The sequence below is a fragment of the Bison bison genome, unplaced genomic scaffold (genome assembly GCF_000754665.1).
Source record: "Bison bison bison isolate TAMUID 2011002044 unplaced genomic scaffold, Bison_UMD1.0 scf7180017864061, whole genome shotgun sequence".
Classification (NCBI taxonomy): domain Eukaryota; kingdom Metazoa; phylum Chordata; class Mammalia; order Artiodactyla; family Bovidae; genus Bison; species Bison bison.
This window is the reverse complement of record NW_011494633.1, coordinates 3,905,170-3,926,570: the sequence shown is the minus strand read 5'-3', so window position 1 is coordinate 3,926,570 and position 21,401 is coordinate 3,905,170. Positions and strand designations below refer to the sequence as shown.

At 45.7% G+C, this 21,401-nt stretch overlaps 4 protein-coding genes across 5 annotated transcripts in view; 2 read left to right on the top strand and 2 right to left on the bottom strand.

The window, feature by feature from the left end:
• The window catches only part of MFAP1 (microfibrillar-associated protein 1), an 11,546-nt gene extending 6,414 nt beyond the window's left edge, over positions 1 to 5,132 (top strand). Inside the window, exons 5-9 of the mRNA XM_010836165.1 lie at positions 228 to 336; positions 440 to 600; positions 1,514 to 1,673; positions 4,269 to 4,358; positions 4,452 to 5,132. Coding sequence (XP_010834467.1) covers positions 228 to 336; positions 440 to 600; positions 1,514 to 1,673; positions 4,269 to 4,358; positions 4,452 to 4,634 — 703 coding nt within the window. The 3' untranslated portion in view covers positions 4,635 to 5,132. The remainder of the gene's footprint in view (positions 1 to 227; positions 337 to 439; positions 601 to 1,513; positions 1,674 to 4,268; positions 4,359 to 4,451) is intronic.
• A 74-nt stretch (positions 5,133 to 5,206) lies between these two features.
• HYPK (huntingtin interacting protein K) lies at positions 5,207 to 8,181 on the bottom strand. Its single transcript, XM_010836161.1, has 4 exons — positions 7,464 to 8,181; positions 7,090 to 7,145; positions 6,686 to 6,737; positions 5,207 to 6,553 (listed from the first exon to the last, which is right to left on the bottom strand). The coding sequence occupies exons 1-4, from the start codon at positions 7,623 to 7,625 to the stop codon at positions 6,458 to 6,460; spliced, it is 366 nt and encodes a 121-aa protein (XP_010834463.1). The 5' UTR covers positions 7,626 to 8,181; the 3' UTR covers positions 5,207 to 6,457.
• Positions 8,182 to 8,217: 36 nt separating this feature from the next.
• On the top strand, positions 8,218 to 14,117 carry SERINC4 (serine incorporator 4). The gene is made up of 12 exons (XM_010836162.1): positions 8,218 to 8,340; positions 8,821 to 8,997; positions 9,167 to 9,345; positions 9,747 to 9,826; positions 10,055 to 10,148; positions 10,403 to 10,614; positions 10,942 to 11,037; positions 11,158 to 11,284; positions 11,672 to 11,744; positions 12,163 to 12,211; positions 12,350 to 12,503; positions 12,697 to 14,117. Exons 1-12 carry the CDS (start codon positions 8,239 to 8,241, stop codon positions 12,902 to 12,904), a joined length of 1,551 nt encoding a protein of 516 aa, XP_010834464.1. The 5' UTR covers positions 8,218 to 8,238; the 3' UTR covers positions 12,905 to 14,117.
• SERF2 (small EDRK-rich factor 2) lies at positions 11,845 to 15,653 on the bottom strand. Of its 2 annotated transcripts, none has more exons than XM_010836164.1 (3): positions 15,548 to 15,653; positions 14,820 to 14,928; positions 11,845 to 14,226 (listed from the first exon to the last, which is right to left on the bottom strand). In XM_010836164.1, the coding sequence occupies exons 1-3, from the start codon at positions 15,552 to 15,554 to the stop codon at positions 13,941 to 13,943; spliced, it is 402 nt and encodes a 133-aa protein (XP_010834466.1). In that variant the 5' UTR covers positions 15,555 to 15,653; the 3' UTR covers positions 11,845 to 13,940. The 2 variants fall into 2 exon arrangements, with proteins under 2 accessions (XP_010834466.1, XP_010834465.1); XM_010836163.1 differs by having other exon boundaries at positions 13,865 to 14,203.
• Between the last annotated feature and the right edge of the window lie 5,748 nt (positions 15,654 to 21,401).

Sequence of the window (21,401 nt, the reverse complement as noted above, 5' to 3'; positions counted from 1 at the left end):
AATGGCTAGAAATCCTACAGTCCAGCAGGTTTCTTGATATTCAGGCAGTTCAAAGATAATGGAATTTTGATGTTCTAAAGACCAGAAATGATTCCCACTTTTAGCTCTTTGCAAATAATAGAGCCAGAGACCATTTGGCTTTGTCTGGTTTGAATGAGACTTGATTTAGGGAACAAACAGCACTACTCAAAGGACTTTGGGCAATTAACAGGACCTCTGTGCTGCAGGAAGGACCGGGTGACAGTTCAAGAACGTGAGGCTGAAGCATTGAAACAGAAGGAGCTGGAGCAGGAGGCCAAACACATGGCTGAGGAGAGGCGCAAGTACACACTCAAGGTGCTGAGCGTGGCTGTGAGGATTGAGTGTGAGGAGTTGTGTGTTTCGGTCTGTCTGAGGGAGAATAAGGAAGTCCAACAGTTGAATTGTTCTCCCTATCCAGATTGTAGAGGAGGAAACCAAGAAAGAGCTGGAGGAGAACAAGCGGTCTCTGGCTGCCCTGGATGCACTCAATACTGATGATGAAAATGATGAGGAGGAATATGAGGCCTGGAAAGTTCGGGAGTTAAAGAGAATCAAGAGGGACAGAGAAGACAGAGAAGCGTGAGTAACAGGATGAGCTTAGAGCTTAATACCACTGGGTGGTCATATTCCTAGTAGGGTAGCTCTTAGGCTCCACACCTACTGTGAGTTCCATTCTAGCTTTCTTTAGGGTTCCTACAGCTAGGTGTATTCCCCATAACTGGAATGTGGCTTATTATAATAAAATCAGGGAAGAGAAACATTTTGTCAGTGTTTCTCCACGGTAAGAGTGCAGCTGATACTCCCTTTAGTAGTTTCCTAGTAGACACAAACTAGTTAACTAGCTGTAATCAGTTCTCTGTTGCATAACAACCCAACCCAAAAGTAAGTGACTTAAAACAATTATTTCTCACAATTTTGGAGGTTGCTATGCAGTTCCTCTACCACACTCAGTTAGACCAAAATCATCTTGGAGCTGCACCACCCAATTCCTAAAAACTACTAGGAATGCTTTTTTTTTTGAAGAAAAGGGACCTATGACTCTCCACCCCCTAAAAAAGGTTAAAACTGCTGCAATCTAGTTAATGATGGTGACCCTTGGTTTGTGATATGTAAGCACATTATTTAAAAAATACCAGTCAAGTCTTATACAGAATTTAATTCTGATTTTTTTTTTTTTTTTTTTAAACAAAGAAGGCTCTTCAGGGAAGGGAAATTCGTAATGTTATAAAATCAAGCAGTAGTAGTTATGTCTGAACCTCAAAAAGACTAGAATAAACTTTCAGAAGTTTGCAGTACCAGGTCTTGCGAGCGTAATGAAGACTCCCTGACCTTTTTATTTATTAAACTTCAAATCTTAATTCCTAACAGATCGTAACTAGAATCAATGAAGATAAGTAATGCTTGAAAGGAGGTGGGACTGTGTCATATTCAGATAACTGGGTCTTTATGAAACTAAAAGGGAACTAATAAATAGTTTTCATTCTCTGAACAGACTCGAGAAGGAGAAAGCAGAAATTGAACGAATGAGAAACCTAACTGAGGAAGAGAGGCGAGCTGAGCTTCGGGCAAATGGCAAAGTCATTACCAACAAAGCTGTTAAGGGCAAATATAAGTTCCTACAGAAGTATTATCACCGGGGTGCCTTCTTCATGGTAAGAAGTGAAAAGAGACTGGAATAACCCCCATTTTCCTAGTCCTGGGATGTTACCTCCACTTACCAGTGGTCAGCTTTCTTATTTGCTTTTTGCCTGTGAAGAATATAAAACCCAATAGAGGAAAGCATTGGCAGCAGGATTTCAGAAATGGCAGCAACTGTTCCCTTTTGGCCCCAGCTCTCAGGAGGAAATGATGTAACTGCAGAATTGAGGAAGTGAAAGAGAGAGTGATCTAGACTAGACTAGACGATTTAGGTCCCCCAGATCACTTAGATATCATTTTTCATAGCTGAGAGATTTTGATTATGAGAAAACCAAGCTCTGCAAAGAGCTTTACACTAACTCATGTTTGGGTGATTTAAGTTTAATTCACTTCCTTCTCAGCAGACAGAAAGTGACTAAATCTGACCCAAAAGTTGTTAATTATCTAACCATTATTTGTAATGCCATGATCTCTGTTCTTTATGTAAGTCAAAACAGCAGTCTGTTAACCCTGTATAAAATGAAAAGGACTGCTTCCAAATTATTTGGATTAGCACTAGTGGTAATTCCTTAATAGAGAGATAGCAGGAAAGGAAATGGGAGAATTGATGACAGTTATTACTCCAATGGCCTGTGGTTTGTTAAATTATTTCCTGATATTAAAGAAGTTTGTATCAAAAAGTAATCTAGCTTTTTGAGATGCTGTTTAGCAAACCTTAGTATCTCCACTGCAGCTAAATTCCTGCCTTTTGCTGTAGATACCAGTAAAATTGTAAAACTTTAAAAAATTGTAAAAATAAGGCGGATTCCTTATTCTTCTCCCACCAAAATCAGTCTTATCTAGTCAGCAGGAAATATTTGCTTATTATGTAGTTTTCCAGCCCACGTAGCTTTCTAGATAGGAGTCAGTGGAGATTAATTACTTCTTAGATTGCTTCAAAGTCATAAAATATCATTGCTTTAGCATTTCAAGTTTTAATAATCAAGCTCCTTAGAGAAGCAGTGCATTCCTAAGATACATAAGGAAAGGTTCATGTAAAAGTCTTTTGGTGCACATACTCAAATATCAACTCTTCTCATCTGGACGAGGAGGGTGAAGTGGAAATAGCTTCTGAGATTAAATAAGGGACTTTCAGGCTCTAACAAGGAGAAAAATTGGTCTCATGAAAGGCCTACCTTTAAATTGGGCCTTTCAAGAGCTGATAGGAAGAGAGAATCCCAAAACTGTTCAGTTAAAGGATTCAGCTCTTCCATGAAACTTTCCTTAAGATGGTACTGTTTTAATGTTCTTTCAGTACATATGTTTATGGTCTGTATCATAACATTATAGTTGTATTTATATGTTGATTTGAAACTATTCTCTATAGTTGTTTTATACAGTTCATTAAGTAAACCTTTTGAGCATTTAGTGTATGAAGGGTAGTACTGTTTAACACAGCCATAGCTCCTTGCCCTCAGAAGGCTTACAATCTAATAATAGAGCTAAGGCAAATACGTACTGTAACAAGGAAGAATGAACGTACTAAAGGACTTCTGAAGAGAGAGGTGTTATATTTGGTAGGATTAAAAAGGATATCAAGGAGATGACATGTAAGATGTATAAACTTTCTGACATTCAGTGGTAGGAAGATATTCCATGTAAAAGAACCAGAAGAAATGGAGGCAGAAAGTATCATCTGTCAAGGCAAGGAGTACATTAAGGCTATGTAGCATTTGGCCTTGACTAGTACACAGAGGTGGAGAAGGCAATGGCAACCCACTCTAGTACTCTTGCCTGGAAAATCCCGTGGACGGAGGAGCCTGATAGGCTGCGGTCCATGGGGTCGCACAGAGTCGGACACGACTGAAGCAACTTAGCAGCAGCAGTACACAGAGGGATTATGCTTATTTAATAAAAGAGAGAACCTCTGAAAGGTTTTGAGCAGGACAAAGGTATGATGAGGATTGTGTTTTAGGAAACACATTAATCTAAAGAAATGTGTAAGGTTGATTGCAGGGAAAAACTGTAATAACCAAAGTAATGAGAATCTAGAGAGAATGTTGGTCCTATTACAGAAATTAAGTCAGGGAGAGGCTGATTTGGAAAATTTCAGGGATGTAGTTTTCACTTTAGTTGTGAGTTTGAAATCCCAACAATACGTAAGATATATATTGGGCAGTAGAAGAATCAGGATTGGAGATTTGAGAGGCCTGTATGAAGTTGAAATCATGTGACTGAATGAACATATTGAGTGAAAAGAATATAGCCAACCTTCAGGAAATAGCTACATTTAAGAAGGAAAAAGACAACACAAAGGAAAACAAGGAGTATCATCTCCTTAACTTGATGGAAGCTTTTGGTCCAGTAGGTTCAATGCCCTCTGGTTTCTTTTTATCCTTTGTTGTAAAATTTAATGAATTTGTAGTTTGAGGGACTTCCCTGATGGGTCCAGTGGTTACAACTCTGTGCTTAAACTGCCGGGTGGGGTGTGGGTTTGATCCCTGGTCAGGGAACTAAGCTCCCATATGCTGCCCAAATAAATAAATAAATAAAAATAATTTTAAATGGTTTAAAAAATGAGAGATACATGAGAAATAAAACCACAAGATTGATAAGACTCTTTTTTACAGGATGAGGATGAAGAAGTATACAAGAGAGATTTCAGTGCACCTACCCTGGAGGATCATTTCAACAAAACCATTCTTCCCAAAGTCATGCAGGTATGGGGAACCTTAATGACATGAGAGAAAAGGAACGTATTGAGGCCGGACCATGATAAATCTGGTGGTATAACTCATCATCTGTCCATACAGGTCAAGAACTTTGGACGCTCTGGTCGTACCAAATACACCCACCTCGTGGATCAAGACACCACCTCCTTTGACTCAGCATGGGGCCAAGAGAGTGCCCAGAATACAAAGTTCTTTAAACAAAAGGCAGCCGGGGTACGAGATGTATTTGAACGGCCGTCTGCCAAGAAGCGGAAAACTACTTAGAGTTCAACTACTTATTCTTCCAGCTGTTGGACACAAGGGGAAATCTCAGCATCTGGTCCTTGATTTGTTTTTACTACTGTTCACATGGCCCCTGTATCTGGCCTGCTGAACCTACTGCCATACTTGTGGCACTGGGCAAACCCAGTGTTTGAAAGTGCTTTGTGAGGTTTGGACTCATGCCGAGAAGCCTGCAAAAAAGCACTGTCAGGTAGGATTAGAGGCTCCCACTTAGGACTATTTCTGAGAAATCTTGAATGTCATTACTGCTCTGGCTTCCCATATTCACTTGGGACTGTTCCCAGTTTCTTTTACCAGCTCTGAGCTTGGGTTAGAAACATGGATGGGCATCTAAGTGGACAATGTATTATTTCTACCTTACAGGAAATCTAAAGTCATTGAAAACCTGTTTTGCATTTTTGGGTAAATTTTTCTAGGCAAACATACTTTTTGATCCATTTATGTGCAAGTGTCAAGAAATAAAAAAATCATACACCAAGAGGTTTTTTTAGCATATCAGAAATAAAATGTGCAAGCTGACAAATATATTAACTAAGACAAAAGACAGCAGGGAGTTGTCAGGCAAAGGATGTTTCACATTTTAATCATACCCTTTCATCTCAGGAATAAGCACAGATGCAAGATAAGCTATATTGTAAGTGGCACCTAGATTTATTCCATGAGCAAATATGTGATTGTCATTGCTGTCTAAATCGTAGCTGTATATAGAAAACAGGACACACAAAACACAGAATCCAAGCAGCACACCAGTACCTGCTTGCCCGGCTCGTGTACCAAGGAGGGCACAGTGCTCTTGAGCTGGAATGTAGTGACATCACTGGCAGAGTTATATTTTTCATTTAATATGTACTACATAACCACCCTGCATACGGCAGAACATTAGGAGGCCTGGGGGTTATAAAGAATGACATTTAACCAGTGGGAAGACGTATCTATATTGCATTTAAAAATGAGAAGGGCAAGGTCTTTTCACAGTCTTTCAATGCCCCACTAGGAGAATCATCCATAAATCCCTAAATGTCCTAGAATAAAAATGAGTGCAAATAATTACTATGAAGTAATAAACACAAAGATGTATGTAAGTCACTGTTGTATGTGCCAGGAGATACAATCTAAGAATTATCCTAGAGTCAAAATGAAAGTCAGAGCTACTGGCCTGCTCATCACTTCTTAAAACAATCTATCAGATATGTATCATTTTACAGCTGAGGAAACAGAAGCTTAGCAAGGGTGACTTGGCCGAACTTGATCAACTTTTAAACTGCTTTCTCTCTACGTTAGAAAATGCAATCTCAAGGTGTAAGTGCTGTGGTTCAGAATTAAAATATTAAATTAAAATCTTTTCATAAATTAATTCTAAGACATAACCTTTGATAATTTCTTATTGAAGTTACCATGTTCCCACCTCAGTACCTAAACTGTAACTCACAGTGGCTTATGAACTGGATTGGTGACTTTTATCTGTATACAGTGGCTCCTAGACAGGTGTTGGCCTTTCAGCTATTGGTGAGCTACCCTAGAGACACATGCCATGGGGTAAACTTTACTGAGCCAATTAGTGCACCTTGAATATTGCTGAGAATTAGTCATATGAATGAGCCTGGTCTGCTACCTAACATCTGAACATGAGTTACTCTTCTACACTGATCCTCAACATAGGTTCATTAAGGGTTATACTCCAAGATGTAAACTTCCCACAGTAAAATAAAATATGCATCATACTTGGTCCAAAATGATAAAACTGAAACTTAAAAAAGACGTCTTTATTGAAATAAGTTAATGCAGTGGGCCTGAGAAAACCCACATCAGTTGGTTAGGGCAATAAGAGCTTCCACCACGTTGCCCATGTGTTCCCTCAAGCTCCGTTCTGCTGCTGCTCGGGAGATCTCCATCTCTGTCATCTGCAGGGAAAGGATCAATGATTTTACCGAAGTCTCCTGGGCAATAAGGTGCCAGCAAAACGTGAAGACTCCACTTGTTCAGGAAACAAGACATACTCCCCACCCACACAGTAGTTAGGCATTCCTACTCACTATCAGCTCCAGATCTTCCTTCTTGATGGTGACTTTTGCCAGTTCCTTCTCCCTGAAAATATTCGGGTACTTTAGTCCTCATTTTCTACCTCCACCATAAACTCCCAGAAAGGATCATGCCCAGTTGTGCCTTACAAATAAATGACTTGATAAACACTGTTGACTGAAAATACAAAAGGACTCCCCCTCGCCTAACATCCCATCCCACCCCATCCCCTGGAATATTTATAGCAGGCAGGTGTTGCCAGGTGGCCTTTCCTTCCACCAACAAAACAGTAAAGTTGTAAATCTTAGGCCTTCAGAAATTGGTGATAGAGCTGAAGAACAACAAACAGTACGTAGTACAAAAGCCTAACGATGCCTTTTTTGTCTGGGGTAGAGTGGGGCGGGTAGGTAAGACTTACCGCTCCTGTTTGGCTTTCTGCTCCCTGGACCGTCTATCTCCAATCACGGACATGGCCTATAGGAAAGACAGATCAAGTTACTGATCTGCTACTCACAATTCCTAACAACCTAATACCAGTAACAAGCGAGTGAGGTGTGGATTCACAATTCACAAACGTAGGATTCGGGCCTACGTTTAGTTCAATTCTGCGCACCTGAGACCCATTTTAAACCCCATCTCCATCAAGCGGAGGGGCCCAGGGACAGTTCAGTTTCCCTCTCGCCTCCTCCCACCAGCGGGATGCGGGCCCCTCCTGGAACCAGGCTTGCCGTGTCGGCCTCCGAGCCCCGTCTGCTCTCATCCCGCCCAGACACGCTGCCCGGCCAACCTCACCGTCTCCAGATTGGAACTCTGGATCTCCTTCTCTTCCGCATAGTCGGTGACTCGCTCTAGATCCGCCGCACCACTATCATGCTTCCGTGGCTTCTCCGGAGGCCGCTCCGGACCGCTCGTCTCTGTCTCCAACTCCAGCTCCACGTCCCCCTCCGTCGCCATATCGATCCCAACGCGCAGCCCCACGGACCCGGCCCCGCCTTAGAAGGACTTCCGGCAACTACCTCGCAACTTCCGCCGGGACGGCGGGGAGGCGGGGCTGGCCCTGGGCCACACCTTCTTTAGTGCGCTGGTTCTAGAAGCTTCAGCAAGCAAAGCAGTTCGTTTTTCAGACTTCCTTTCGGGTTTGTACAGTGTTTTCTGCCAGGCCGTGTCCCAGACCTAACCCATCACCACTGCAGACCATCCCAGCCTTTCTTAAACTAGGACCAGCCCACACACGGCAAGGAACTCTGTTCAAGATGAATGACGTCTAATCCTAAACCAATTAAGAATGCTAATCTATAGACCAGATAGGCAAACTGCTCCCTAATCTGGGGAGAAACAGCCTGAGAAACCCAAGGGCCCTGGGAAGAAAGTAGTTTCACAGGGATATCTGCATTTTCCACCACCCGGGGGGTCGGTGTTCTTTTCTTGGTATCCCTTCCCATTCTGCCTTAAACTGCCTTAAACAACCCGGGACTGCAGGAGTCCAATGGGCTGAGGACGAAAGAAAGATTCTACTTTCTCATCTGCCTTCCATCTGGTGGACCTGGGCTTAATCCCTGGGATAAGGATGGTGGGTGAAAAAGCGGTCACAAGTCCCAACACCTCCCTCCGCCTGGCACCGCAACGCAGGGGAGTCAACAGTGTCATAGTGAGTCCTCCCTTCTATCAGGTGAGAGGGTACGTGGGCAGAGAACTCCCCCGAGCAAGAGCTGTCTGAAAAGGGGAAGGGAATGGTGGCTGAAGCTGTGGAGGAAAACCCATGGGAGCTGTTAAATATGGCTGACCTGCCATTTACTGCTGAGGCCCTTCTGCTGCTTTGGGTCTAAGACTACTGATCATTAAACCTCTCCTCCCATGTTCCTGGTACCAGATGTTTAGGTCCTGGGAAAGATTAAGAGGCCAGATGTTGACAGGCTCTTAGGAAGTTCTGCCAGTTATGTTAAGCTCTTACGATGAAAGCTCTACCTGACGTCAGTGTAAAGCAATCTTAAATAGCTTGGAACCAAACAGTCTGAGAATTCCTAAATGAAATAGAGGGGAGGGGAAAATTTTGGAATTCAGCCTCATGGGTTGACCTCACAAATGTAGTGATGTAAGCCTATCCTCAGCAAGTCTCTACCTTGCTGCCCTGCATCTGCTCTACCCTCAGGTGTCCTGCTGCGGGCCTGTTCCCTGTACCTGCTGCTGCCCTTCTAAGCGGCCCCCTCTCACAGAGCCTCCCTGTAGCCGCCTGTTCTACATCCTCCTCCACGTGGGGACCTCAGCAGTCTGCTGCCTCCTGCTGTCAAGGACAGTGGTGGAGAGAGTTTGGGGCAAGGCACATGGGGTACGTGGGAGGGCTGGGCTGCAGCGGGAAAGGATAACAGGAGAAAAGTCTGAGGTAAACGAGATTTGGACTGAGGGTAGGGGACAGATGAGTGGACGCACCCACGAGTAGGTACTTCTCTGTGCATGACGACTTGTCCAGCCATTTCTCACATGTGCCTTCCCTTCAGATCCAGATGCCCTCAGGGCTGTGTGCCCATCTGTTTGGCCACTCTCACTGCCCAGTGCTGCGCGGCTCTGGGGCTGTATACCGCCTATGTGCAGGAACTGCCACCTTCCACCTGCTGCAGGCTGTGCTGCTGATCGACCTCCACTCCCGCACCAGCCTAAGAGCACAGCTACATAATAGGTCTGTGTGTACTCTTTGGGTGGGGAGAGGACAGGGAGGGAAGTAGACACAAGCTGAGTAAAGGAAATTTCCAGATGAAGTCATAGCACTGTAAAAAGACAGAGAACAGGTTTAAGTCCCTGCTTCCACTATACTTGCTGTGTAACCACAAGCCACACACTTTCCCTCTTTGATCTTCTAGTTTTCTGAAATGGAGGTAACAGTGGAGTTACTATATGCAAACCCTCTGTCAACTCTAGAACACTGTCCAGATGTCATTTAGGTATCAGGGTCAGAATTTGGAATAGGCTGTGATCAGCCTGTCGGTTCCTCCCTTCCTCTACTTAGTCTCTCTTCTCCCCTTTCCTATAGTTCTGCTTTCTCCTGCCTATTCTGAGACATTTTCTTTCCCTCTTAACCAGTTTCTGGCTCCTCAAGCTGCTACTCCTGCTAGGTCTCTGTGCTGTTGCCTTCTGCATCCCTGATGAGCATCTCTTTCCAGGTACGTTCTATTTCATCCTAATTAACAGGTGTAAGCTCAAAGATTTTCTAAGAAAAAAATCTTCCCTGGCAGTCCAAACACTTCCAATGCAAGGGATGCGCATTTGATCCCTGTTTGGGGAACTAAGAACCCACAAGCCTTGTGGCACAGCCAAAAAAAAAAGGTAGGAAGAAGACCAGGAGTAATGATATGATCAGTTACATTTTCCTACTGGTGCCTCACCTGCAGCCTGGCATTACATTGGCATATGTGGCGGCTTCACATTCATCCTGCTGCAGTTGGTGCTTATTACTGCCTTTGCTCATTCCTGGAACAAGAACTGGTAAGGAGCACATAACCCTGAAAGCTTCCTGGGAAATGTGACATTACTAGACCCAGTCAGGTTGGGCAAAGGACATGACAGGTTGATGATCCCAAAGCTTCCAATTAAGCAGTATGGAAAAACTCAGGAATATGATGGCTGTAGGCCAAGTGGGATAGGCAAGTCTCACCAGTCTTCTGGGAGAGGGGGAATAGCTGATAATGGGTAAAAACAAGAGCTGGAGCCCCAAGCCACTGCCCACCTCCCACCCTTAGGCAAACAGGTGCAGCCCAAGACTGCCGCTGGTTCCTGGCTGTGCTGCTGACCACCCTAGGATTCTACAGCATGGCGGGCGCAGCAGCCGCACTCCTATTCCACCACTACACGCACCCCGCTGGCTGCCTGCTCAACAAGATGCTGCTCAGTCTGCACCTTTGTTTCTGTGGCCTCCTCTCCTTCCTCTCCATCGCTCCCTGCATCCGCCTCAGTGGGTACATGCCTTACAGCATTAAAGATTTGGGAGGCCTTTAGTATAGCAAATTCCACCATCCTTAGTCACTTCAGTCATCTCTCTACAACCCCTTTGCAACTCTATGGACCACAGCCCACCAGGCTCCTCTGTCCATGAGATTTTCCCATGGCAGACTTACCATGGAGCCACCAGGGAAGCCCAGATAGCAAATTTCATTTGCCTCCCTAATCTCAACCATTCTCTGCTTCCTCCAAAGGGTGGGGAGACAGAAGCACAGATGAGGGTAGGGGTGAAGGAAACTAGAACCCAGTAGGCTAAAGCAATGATTTCCGTTCTCCCCAGAGCAACCTCGCTCTGGCCTTCTACAAGCCTCTATCATCAGCTGCTATATCATGTACCTGACATTCTCTGCACTGTCCAGCCGTCCTCCAGAGAGGGGTAAGGAAAGGACCTGGATTCTTAACAAGGTTTACCCATGCTAAAACGTTTTCGCTCCTGCCAAATACCTAGCTGTTTGTTCTCATCATCTTTCTCTTCTGTTGCCTTGCCCTTTCTCAGTAATCCTTCAAGGACAGAATCACACTCTGTGCCTGCCTGGCCTGAGTAAAATGGAATCCCACACACCAGATACTTCTCTGGCAGTGATGAGTGCTGGCATCATGTATGCTTGCGTGCTTTTTGCTTGGTGCGTAAAAGTGTCAAGGGAAAGGTGTGAGAAGGGAGGATGCTCACAAGGACAGGGATGGTTAGGAGATAGTCTGGGGCCATGGTTTATTTAAACTTTAAAGGAAGGTAAGAGGAAATCTCCCCACGAACAAAAACAGTTTCTAAGAATAGCACCCATCAGATGATCTGTATTTGAGGAAGGGGACAAGGGAAATGACTTGAGAAACTTTAAAAGCACAAAAGATTTCAGGGCCCTCACATGAAAAAATTTCAAAATTTGGCGGGGAAAGGGCTTTGGGAGATCACTACCCTCCTGAGTTACTAATATGGACCAGCTGGCAGTAAATGCTGTCAGGTAACCCTCCTGCTATTTGACTGTATCAACTTGAAAACCATCTCTTCTCAGCAACGAGGCTTCTTACCTGGCTGAGGTATTTGGGCCCTTGTGGATTGTCAAGGTTTACAGCTATGAGTTCCAGGTGAGGATGGGTAGCTCAATATCCCCAGTACCCCAACCCCCTTCACACATAGCAACACACACACACATCCTATCAACCTCTACCCAAAATGCTCAGATTCTAGCTGCTGTTACCTTTTATTGAGTACCCACAATATGCTAGGCACTGTGCTAGATACTTTACATACACAATCTCATTTAATTTAATCCTCACAACAACCCTGTGAGGTAGGTGTTTGCTCCATTTTACAAATGGAGAAATTGAGGCACAGAAGGTTAAACATCTTACCAAAGTCCCCATAGCCAGTCATATACTGGAGCTAGAATTTGAACCCAGGTGTGCCTCCACTTGTCACCCCACACCCATCTTTTTAGAGGAGGAGTTTCCTGTACTATTTCCCAGACATTCTTTTTCCAACATGCTGCCTTTCATTTCACAGAAGCCCTCACTCTGCTTCTGCTGCCCTGAAACAGGGGAGCCAGAGGAAGGCGAGTGTCAAGTGAGGATCCGTAAGTGTAGACTTCTGTAGAATGCCAAAGAGTGCAAATGCCTTTGTGAAAGAGGCTGGGGAAGGGAAGAGGTGTTTCAGCAGCTCTGCTACCAGCACTTCTTTTCTCTCTCTCCAGGACCAAGAGGTGTGGCTGCAAGACCAGCTGACCAGGAGACCTCTCCAGCTCCTCCAGTGCAAGTCCAGCAGCTTTCCTATAGCTATTCTGCCTTCCACTTCGTCTTCTTCCTTGCATCACTTTATGTCATGGTTACCCTCACCAACTGGTTCAGGTAGGATGGAGGGGGGCCTGGGATACTCTTCCGAAAACCTAGTTGTTTTAGGGAAAAGAGCACTTCAAGGCCAGTCCGGAGTTCTCCCGAGACACACGAGTCTACCATATTCTTTGGTGGGGCAGCAGGATAGCTCTAAGCTCTGAAAGTCACGGACCTGCCGACTCTCTAACCAGAGACTTTGGTTCCACAGCTATGAGGGAGCAGAGCTGGAAAAGACCTTCATCACAGGTAGCTGGGCTACCTTCTGGGTCAAGGTTGCCTCATGCTGGGCCTGTGTACTCCTCTATCTGGGGCTGCTACTAGCACCATTCTGTTGGTCCCCAACCCCAGACCCCCAGCATCCTATCTTAAGGCGACATTGTCATCGTGTATTGCCAAATGACAAATATCCAATCTAGGTACTTTCAACAAACTGGAGTTCCCTTGAATGTGTACCCCTAGTCTTAACTCAAAGGAGCTGTCCAGCCCAAGAGATTCCTCGAAGACACAATGGGAAGTTACCTCCCTTTAAGTTGAAGTCAGTAGTATGTCTGACTTGAAAAAAGTGGCCACACACACCCTAATACCCTGGGCAGAGTATCTGACACCCTGGAGCTACCGTTACTTCTTCAACCCAGCTCAAGAGCCTGATTCCAAGTCAGCAGCTCAGCAATCACTGCTAACCCAGCAGACAGTGGGCACCAGCTCATTCCTGGCTCTTATGGTAGAGATGTGGGCAGGGAAAGACCAAAGGGGACCAAAGACTTACTTGGCTCTGCCTCTGGCGATAAAAAGGAAAACAGGAGTCCACCTCTGGGTACAGGGATGTAAGAAGCCCAGAACCCTAGAACAAACCAGGACATAGGAAGAAAGGCGCACAGATACTACCCTAAGTTTTACTCCTGATGTTGAGGGCAAAGGAAATGGGAAGACAAAATCTACCCTCATTCCATGAGGAATGACAGAAGAGAATGTGAACACTTGAGAGCAGCTAACCATGGGAACTCCGGCAACAGCAGGGTCTGGGCCAACTTTCAAGCATAGCAACAAACTGAGGAAGAATGAGGAAGAGGGAGCATAAATTTAGGTCTTGCAGCCTTCCTTCTCAGGACCTCAACTCCATCCTTAGGATGATGTTCCAGGTCTGAGTGCGGGACAAAAACCACAAAAAAGAAGTCCCTACAGCTCTTAGAGGATTTCTCTACCACATACCCAATACCTGTCTGTTGCAGTACAATAAAGAATTTTTCTGTGATGTTTAAACTTAACCTACATATTCACAACCTTTTAGAGTGTGAAATTCCCTTCCCTTTTGGTGGGAAAGGGCAGCCATTCCTCCATCCCCATCCCCCCAAATCCCCAGTCAAACCAGGCGCTCAAGGAATTACAAAGCTACTTTTAATACTTTGGGGTGAGCCCCACAGGAATAAAAAACACTGGGAAGGGGTAACCCTCTCACCCCCAGGAGCGGCCCAGGGGGAGAGAGGCTACCTGAGGGGTAGGAAGCACAAAAGGGACCCGCTGCAGACTCAGGGCAAAGGGAATGCCATCGGTGCTGGGACCTGTGAGCACTACAGGAGAAAACGCGAGCGTGATGGGACTGGCTCCAGGCACACAGGCGAAGGGCAAGAGGGTTGGACACGAAGCCACAAAGCTACTTGGGTTCCTCCTTCTTCTCGTTTGCCTTTTTCTGCTTCTGCTGCATGATCTCCGAGTCCCTAGGGGTAGAGATGATGGGGCACTGGGAGGTACCAGAGGGCAAAAAGGACAAGATGCAGGGGTATGAAGGGCACAAAGGATAAGATGGAAGTGGATGGGACAAAATTCAGCATATGGCTGCTGTATTCCCACCCTAGGAGAACAAGAGGAAGAGAGCTGAGGCTCAAAAGGCAATCAGTCTCTATCTGGCTGTTGCCCAAGGGGTCAGAAGTCTGGCCACACAGGCCCAAGGCTATTCTGTGCCGAGTACCACACCCCGCCACACCAGTGAGAAGGTTGGGAGAAGGGAGGGCAAATGAACAGCAAGGAGGGCCAAAAGTACGGGGCTGTCATAACCACTACTGCATTTGAAATGTGAAACTCCCTGCCCTTGCCCTTAAGGTCAGACCCGGGGGCACTCAGAAACCAGACCGAGGGCAGCACCCGTCCCAGTCCCTTCCTGTAACTCTGTGAACTAACAATTTAGAGGGTGAGAGGAATAAAACCCTAGAGGAAACAATGCACTCTGCCCCTCACGGCTAGTCCAGATGTAAGCTCAGAGCTAACTTTTCCAGGTACAACCCTCGGTCTAAACCCAGGTCTCACCCCAGCCTCCCCTCCCCTCCCTGGGGCTACCTCTGCTTGCGGGCGGCAGCAGAAAGCCCGTCATCTCGGCGCTTTCCCTTAACCGAGTCGCTCTGCTTTTTCATATTCTTCTGGCGGGCGAGCTCGCGCTGGTTACCGCCTAGAGAAAAAAAAAATTAAAGATGAGACGCGAGGGCCTTTGCGGTCGCACACCGGCGACCCTCTCCCCTCACCAGACACCAGTAGGCTCCCACACTTCATTCCCGGGGCGCCGACACCGGCCCGTTTGGGCCCTGGGCTGCAGATTCGGCGGGGGAGGTGAGGTGGGGGGAGCTGCCACGGGGCAGGTCAAACTGGAGAGTGGACAGAGGACGTTTCTGAGGAGCCTGCTAGAGGCGTGTTTCGAATTTCGGCGCAGCATGAGGACCCAGACAGGTAGTGGCGGTGTCTGCAGACGGTCTGGGTCTCTGTGGGGGATGGGCAGGGATCCGGAGTAGGGGGCTCTGGGTCTATCACAGGCGCGCAACTCTTCCCACACCGCGGAGAATCGAGGAGGGCCTTTGCAGGCCGAGGAGCGGGAGGGTTGGCGGGGAAGGTTCTCAAGAAGTGGCGGTGGGCAAAGGGTCGATTTCCGGGCTCCGAGTGTGAGGGTGGCTAAAGAGCGCTCCCAGAGAAAGGTCTCCCTGGGGAAGCCAAGAGGAGGTTAATGCCGAGGTTCGGCAGTCGTGTTCAGGGTAAAGGGGAAGAAAAGGGCAAGGAGAGAGGATCTCAATGCTCACGGGTCATGGCGACGGCAACGGCTCCGGCCTGCCTCCGTCGCGTCCCCTCGTTCAGTACGACGTTACAGGCCCCGCCCCTCTCTCGCAGCGTAAGAAGTCGTCTTTTCCTCCCCGCCCCTTCGCGCCCGGGCGCCGATTCCTATTGGCCAGGAAGAAACACATGTGGCCGCGGGCCACGCTGGAACTCCGGCGGACGAGAAGGGGAGGTTCGCAGGCCGAGCGCGCTGCGTGGGGCGGGGCTTTCCGAGCAAGTCGATAGGTCGGGTGGAGAGAAAGTAGGCCAGGTCATGTGACCAGGGTCGGGGGATGGAGGGGTGCGGCTGGCGATGTGGCACTCCCGCGGGCTCGGGCACGTGACCTGGCAGAGTGACCTCATACGGGGACGGTTTGGGAGACAAACTCACCCAGAGGGAACGCCTGGGGAACAGAGTGGGGAGGCTTCGCGGGGGCTGAGATGGTCTGACTGGTGCTGTTAACCAAGACTGGAACAAAACGCCGGTATTACTTGGGATCCTTCCCAACTAACCACCTATTTGAACACTTGAGTGCACAAAATCATGTACCAGAACAACTTAACAAACTCCCTTCCAACATTATTGTTCGCCCATCCCAAACACCAATACAGAAATTCGCCGCCACATCCAGTATGTACAAAAATCATGGCCCTGCTCATTTGCCCACAGAAGCTCTAAATATGCAGCTTGGAAGTATTTGAGGACCCCAAAGTCACAGACTGTGGCCTTGTATCAGGGACCCAGAGACTGGGAAATGCACATACTATGTTCATTTCTCCTTCAGCATTTCCCCCACTATACTGTATCTACCAGCAACACCTGTTTTAATTGGCAGTTGAATAGGGCGGGAAGCTTAGATTTCCCCCTCTCATTCCCAGATTCACTAATATGTCTGCAAAACTCCCCACCAGTAGAGAGGAATTCACTGGATAAAGGAGAAGTGTGTTAGTTGCTCAGTCGTTTCTCGCTCTGAACCCCATGTTTTTCCATACCCAGGTATCACCTGAACTACTACTATTTATTACTTGAAACTTTTGTATTTGGAGGGCAGAAGTTGTGCTGCCCTGCAGGGCTTGTGGGGATTTCAGTTCCCTGACCAGGGATTGAACCTGGGCTGAAAGCACCAAATCCTACCACAAGACCACCAGGGAACTCCCTGTATCAGTTTCAAATGCAGGATATAATGCAAAATTCATATTTCTTTAGTAAATTAAAAAAAAAAAACGGCATCTGGTGATTCATCACTTCTGATGTTAAAAGACACAGTGAATTTTGCTTTCCTCTCTCTCCCTTAGATTACTGGCTCATGGAGAGTCAGCTGCTATGTCAGGAGGAGAGGCCCATTGGGTGAAGAACTATCGTCACTGGCCAACAGTCAGAGGGTAGAGAAGTACTTCCACTTTAATTCAGGATGGAAGTTGGAGTTGAGAGTTAGGGACTAAATTAGAGAAAATGGAGATCCAAGGCTCTGAAGCAGAGAAGGAGGTGAGGTGGGATTTAAGGATCCCACATATACAGTGAGTAGATGAGAAAACTGGACTTCAAGGATAGGGACAGCATCGCAGACCTAGAGCTGCAGACTGACCATAGTTCACAAAAAGAATTTGGACGCTCTGGTTTCCTAGCCCCAGCTTCCCATGGTCCCCTTGCATTTAGAGAGACTACAGAGCCAGCCCCATGGAGAAAGCCTGGCTAGCCAAGGATGAGTGAAATAGTGCAGGATGAGGAAGCAATTTCTCTCTTGGCACATGCTACCTCTTTATCAGCTCCAGCAGAGAGAGAGTAAAACAACCCTGTGACCAGTCTCCTCTTATTTAACTCACCCAACACTATCCCCTTGTTCAAGGGTCTATTTCCAATCCTAACAAAACCTAGGCTGATTGCCACAACTCCTTCCAATCTAACTTTTCCTGGAATTGCCAAAGAAGTCACTCATTCTTTGAACAAATATTCATTGTGTTAAGCACCAAGGATGTATCATCTATTGTATTCAGTTCAGTTCAGTTCAGTCGCTCAGTTGCATCAGATTCTTTGCAACCCCATAAATTGCAGCAGGTGAAGCAGAAGATATTAAGAAGAGGTGGCAAGAATACACAGAAGAACTGTACAAAAAAGATCTTCACGACCAAAATAATCACGATTGTGTGATCACTCACCTAGAGCCAGACATCCTGGAATGTGAAGTCAAGTGGGCCTTAGAAAGCATCACTACGAACAAAGCTAGTGGAAGTGATGGAATTCCAGTTGAGCTATTTCAAATCCTGAAAGATGATGCTGTGAACGTGCTGCACTCAATATGCCAGCAAATTTCGAAAACTCAGCACTGGCCACAGGACTGGAAAAGGTCAGTTTTGATTCCCAAAGAAAGGCAATGCCAAAGAATGCTCAAACTACCACACAGTTGCACTCATCTCACATGCTAGTAAAGTAATGCTCAAAATTCTCCAAGCCAGGCTTCAGCAATACATGAACCATGAACTTCCTGATGTTCAAGCTGGTTTTAGAAAAGGCAGAGGAACCAGAGATCTATTGTATTAGTCCCTAGGTTTACAGTGATGAACAAAACATATGTATCACCAGACTCATGGAACATATAGAGAAAAAGAAGAAGCTCTCTCTATATATATAATACACATATAAGTATGCATGCATGCATGCTAAGTTGCTTCAGTTGTGTTCAATTCTTTGCGACCCTGTGGACCATAACCCATCGGGCTTCTTTGTCCATGGGATTCTTCAGACAAGAATACTGGATCGGGTTGCATGCCAACCCAGGGATCAAACCTGTGTAAACCCATATGTCTTATGTCTCCTGCATTGGGAGGTGGGTTCTTTACCACTAATGCCACCTGGGCTAGTTAGATAGGTAATAGATAGTAGAGACAAGTAATAGGCAAGCCAACTGATGCCTGGTGAGCATGGTATGAAACTAGGTCAGGAAGTAGGCAGGGTAGTTATATGATCTGAGTCACTATTGCTAATACCCCTCACTACTAGCTAACATTAAGTGAGTGCTTATTAAGTATATTAAGTATACTTTTCTTATTTGGACCTTACAATGACCTTTTGAGGTGTCATTATCCCCTTTCTACTGATTTAGAAATTTTGGCACAGTCAGGTTAAATAAATTTCCCAAGGAAGCACAGATAGTAAAAGGTGAGGCTGAAAATTTAACCCAGCCACTGATATTCATCAGGATGTAATTTTTTTTTTAAGAGATCACTCTGTGGGAGGAAAGTGGATTAGAACAGATAAATGGAAATGGGAAGACCAGTCAGGAGGCTCTCACAGACATGCAGGATGCTAGGCCTAATTCGGTAACAGATCATTGAAATGAAGTTCAGACCAATTAGGCAGAAAGGGGAATTTATTGGTTTATATAACCAAACTAGGGCATGGGCTGCAATGTGAATGATTGTCAGTCAGTCAGTTCAGTCACTCAGTCGTGTCCGACTCTTTGCGACTCCATGAATCGCGGCACGTCAGGCCTCCCTGTCCATCACCAATTCCTAGAGTTTACTCAAACTCATGTCCATCGAGTCGGTGATGCCATCCAGCCATCTCATCCTCTGTCGTCCCCTTCTCCTCTGCCCCAAATCCCTCCCAGCATCAGTCTTTTCCAATGAGTCAACTCTTCGCATGAGGTGGCCAAACAAAGTATTGGAGTTTCAGCTTTAGCATCAGTCCTTCCAATGAACACCCAGGACTGATCTCCTTTAGAATGGACTGGTTGGATCTCCTTGCAGTCCAAGGGACTCTCAAGAGTCTTCTCCAACACCACAGTTCAAAAGCATCAATTTTTTGGCACTCAGCTTTCTTCACAGTCCAACTCTGACATCCATACATGACCACTGGAAAAACCATAGCCTTGACTAGACGAACCTTTGCTGGCAAAGCAATGTCTCTGCTTTTGAGTATACTATCTAGGTTGGTCATAACTTTCCTTCCAAGGAATAAGTGTCTTTTGATTTCATGGCTGCAGTCACCATCTGCAGTGATTTTGGAGCACCAAAACATAAAGTCAGACACTGTTTCCACTGTTTCCCCATCTGTTTCCCATGAAGTGATGGGACCAGATGCCATGATCTTCGTTTTCTGAATGTTGAGTTTTAAGCCAACTTTTTCACTCTCCACTTTCACTTTCATTAAGAGGCTTTTGAGTTCCTCTTCACTTTCTGTCATAAGGGTGGTGTCATCTGCATATCTGAGGTTATTGCTATTTCTCCCGGCAATCTTGATTCCAGCTTGTGCTTCTTCCAGCCCAGCGTTTCTCATGATGTACTCTGCATATAAGTTAAATAAGCAGGGTGACAATATATAACCTTGACGAACTCCTTTTCCTATTTGGAACCAGTCTGTTATTCCATGTCCAGTTCTAACTGTTGCTTCCTGACCTGCATACAGATTTCTCAAGAGGCAGGTCAGGTGGTCTGGTATTCCCATCTCTTTCACAATTTTCCACAGTTTATTGTGATCCACACAGTCAAAGGCTTTGGCATAGTCAAGAAAGCAGAAATAGATGTTTTTCTGGAACTCTCTTGCTTTTTCCATGATCCAGCGGATGTTGGCAATTTGATCTCTGGTTCTTCTGCCTTTTCTAAAACCAGCTTGAACATCAGGAAGTTCACGGTTCACATATTGCTGAAGCCTGGCTTGGAGAATTTTGAGCATTACTTTACTAGCATGTGAGATGAGTGCAATTGTGCGGTAGTTTGAGCATTCTTTGGCATTGCCTTTCTTTGGGATTGGAATGAAAACGGACCTTTTCCAGTCCTGTGGCCACTGGTGAGTTTTCCAAATTTGCTGGCATATTGAGTGCAGCACTTTCACAGCATCATCTTTCAGGATTTGAAATAGCTCAACTGGAATTCCATGAATGATTGTAGGGGAAACTAAAACCAATAACAGGGGGATGCCTCCCCATCTCTTATTTTTGCTCTGTTTTCTCAGATCCAGATCCCTTGACATGATAGCAAATGGCTACAAATGGTCCTTACCCTCAAATTTCACACCATGTCCAAGAGAGAAGTTCTGAGTCTCTTCCTTTAAATTCAGTGTTTAAAACCGCAGGTCAGAGCTCTGATGGTTTAGGTGCCCCCCTTTGTGGTGGGAAGGTGGTTGTGAAGCAGAATATAATGAGAGCAGCTCCCAGCAGAACCATTTGTTTCTGCTAACTATTTGGTTAGTATGGGGAAGGAACAGGTTTATCAAAGAAAGAGAGTTTGCTCCCCAGAAAAGGAGGATGCTAGACAGATAAAAGATGTCCATTCCCTCAGGGCACAGGAGATAGTCACTTGGGCTGAAATGGTGGCAGCAGAAATGGCAAGAGTGTACAGCTTCAAAATATATTTTTGGAGAAATTGCCCTGGTGGTCCAAGAGGCTAAGACTCTGAACTCACAACCTAGATCCTACATGCCACAACTAAGAGTTTGCGTGACGTACCTGAAGATCCCACGTGCCACAATGAAGATGAAGATCCTGTGTGCCGCAACTAAGACCCGATGGAGCCAAATGAATAAATAAAAGGAAATATTAATATATATATATATACTTGGAGATTCAGTTATAGAGAAAGATACTATTGATTCCTGGGTTCATTCATATTCTTCATGGAATTCTCCAAGCAAGAATACTGGAGTGGGTAGCCATTTCCCTTCTCCAGATCTTCCCGACTCAGGGATCAAACACAGGTCTCCTGCATTGCAGGCAGATTCTTTACCATCTGAGCTAGCAAGGTAGCTCAACACTTTAGTGGAGGAGACTTAACAATTTACAAGTAGCCAAACCAAATATGAAATTATAGCTTACTTTAAGTGTTAGAAGAGAAACAAAAGTGTAA

Coding starts and splice junctions, on each gene's coding strand:
- HYPK (XM_010836161.1), bottom strand. CDS start 7,625: ATGGCGACGGAGGGGGACGTGGAGCTGGAGTTGGAGACAGAGACGAGC. Junction 7,146..7,463: donor AGAGTTCCAATCTGGAGACG/GTGAGGTTGGCC, acceptor TCTTTCCTATAG/GCCATGTCCGTGATTGGAGA. Junction 6,738..7,089: donor CAGAAAGCCAAACAGGAGCG/GTAAGTCTTACC, acceptor GAATATTTTCAG/GGAGAAGGAACTGGCAAAAG.
- SERINC4 (XM_010836162.1), top strand. CDS start 8,239: ATGGTGGGTGAAAAAGCGGTCACAAGTCCCAACACCTCCCTCCGCCTG. Junction 8,341..8,820: donor TGAGTCCTCCCTTCTATCAG/GTGAGAGGGTAC, acceptor CTCTACCCTCAG/GTGTCCTGCTGCGGGCCTGT. Junction 12,504..12,696: donor ACCCTCACCAACTGGTTCAG/GTAGGATGGAGG, acceptor TTGGTTCCACAG/CTATGAGGGAGCAGAGCTGG.
- SERF2 (XM_010836164.1), bottom strand. Junction 14,227..14,819: donor GCTGCCGCCCGCAAGCAGAG/GTAGCCCCAGGG, acceptor GGTACCTCCCAG/TGCCCCATCATCTCTACCCC.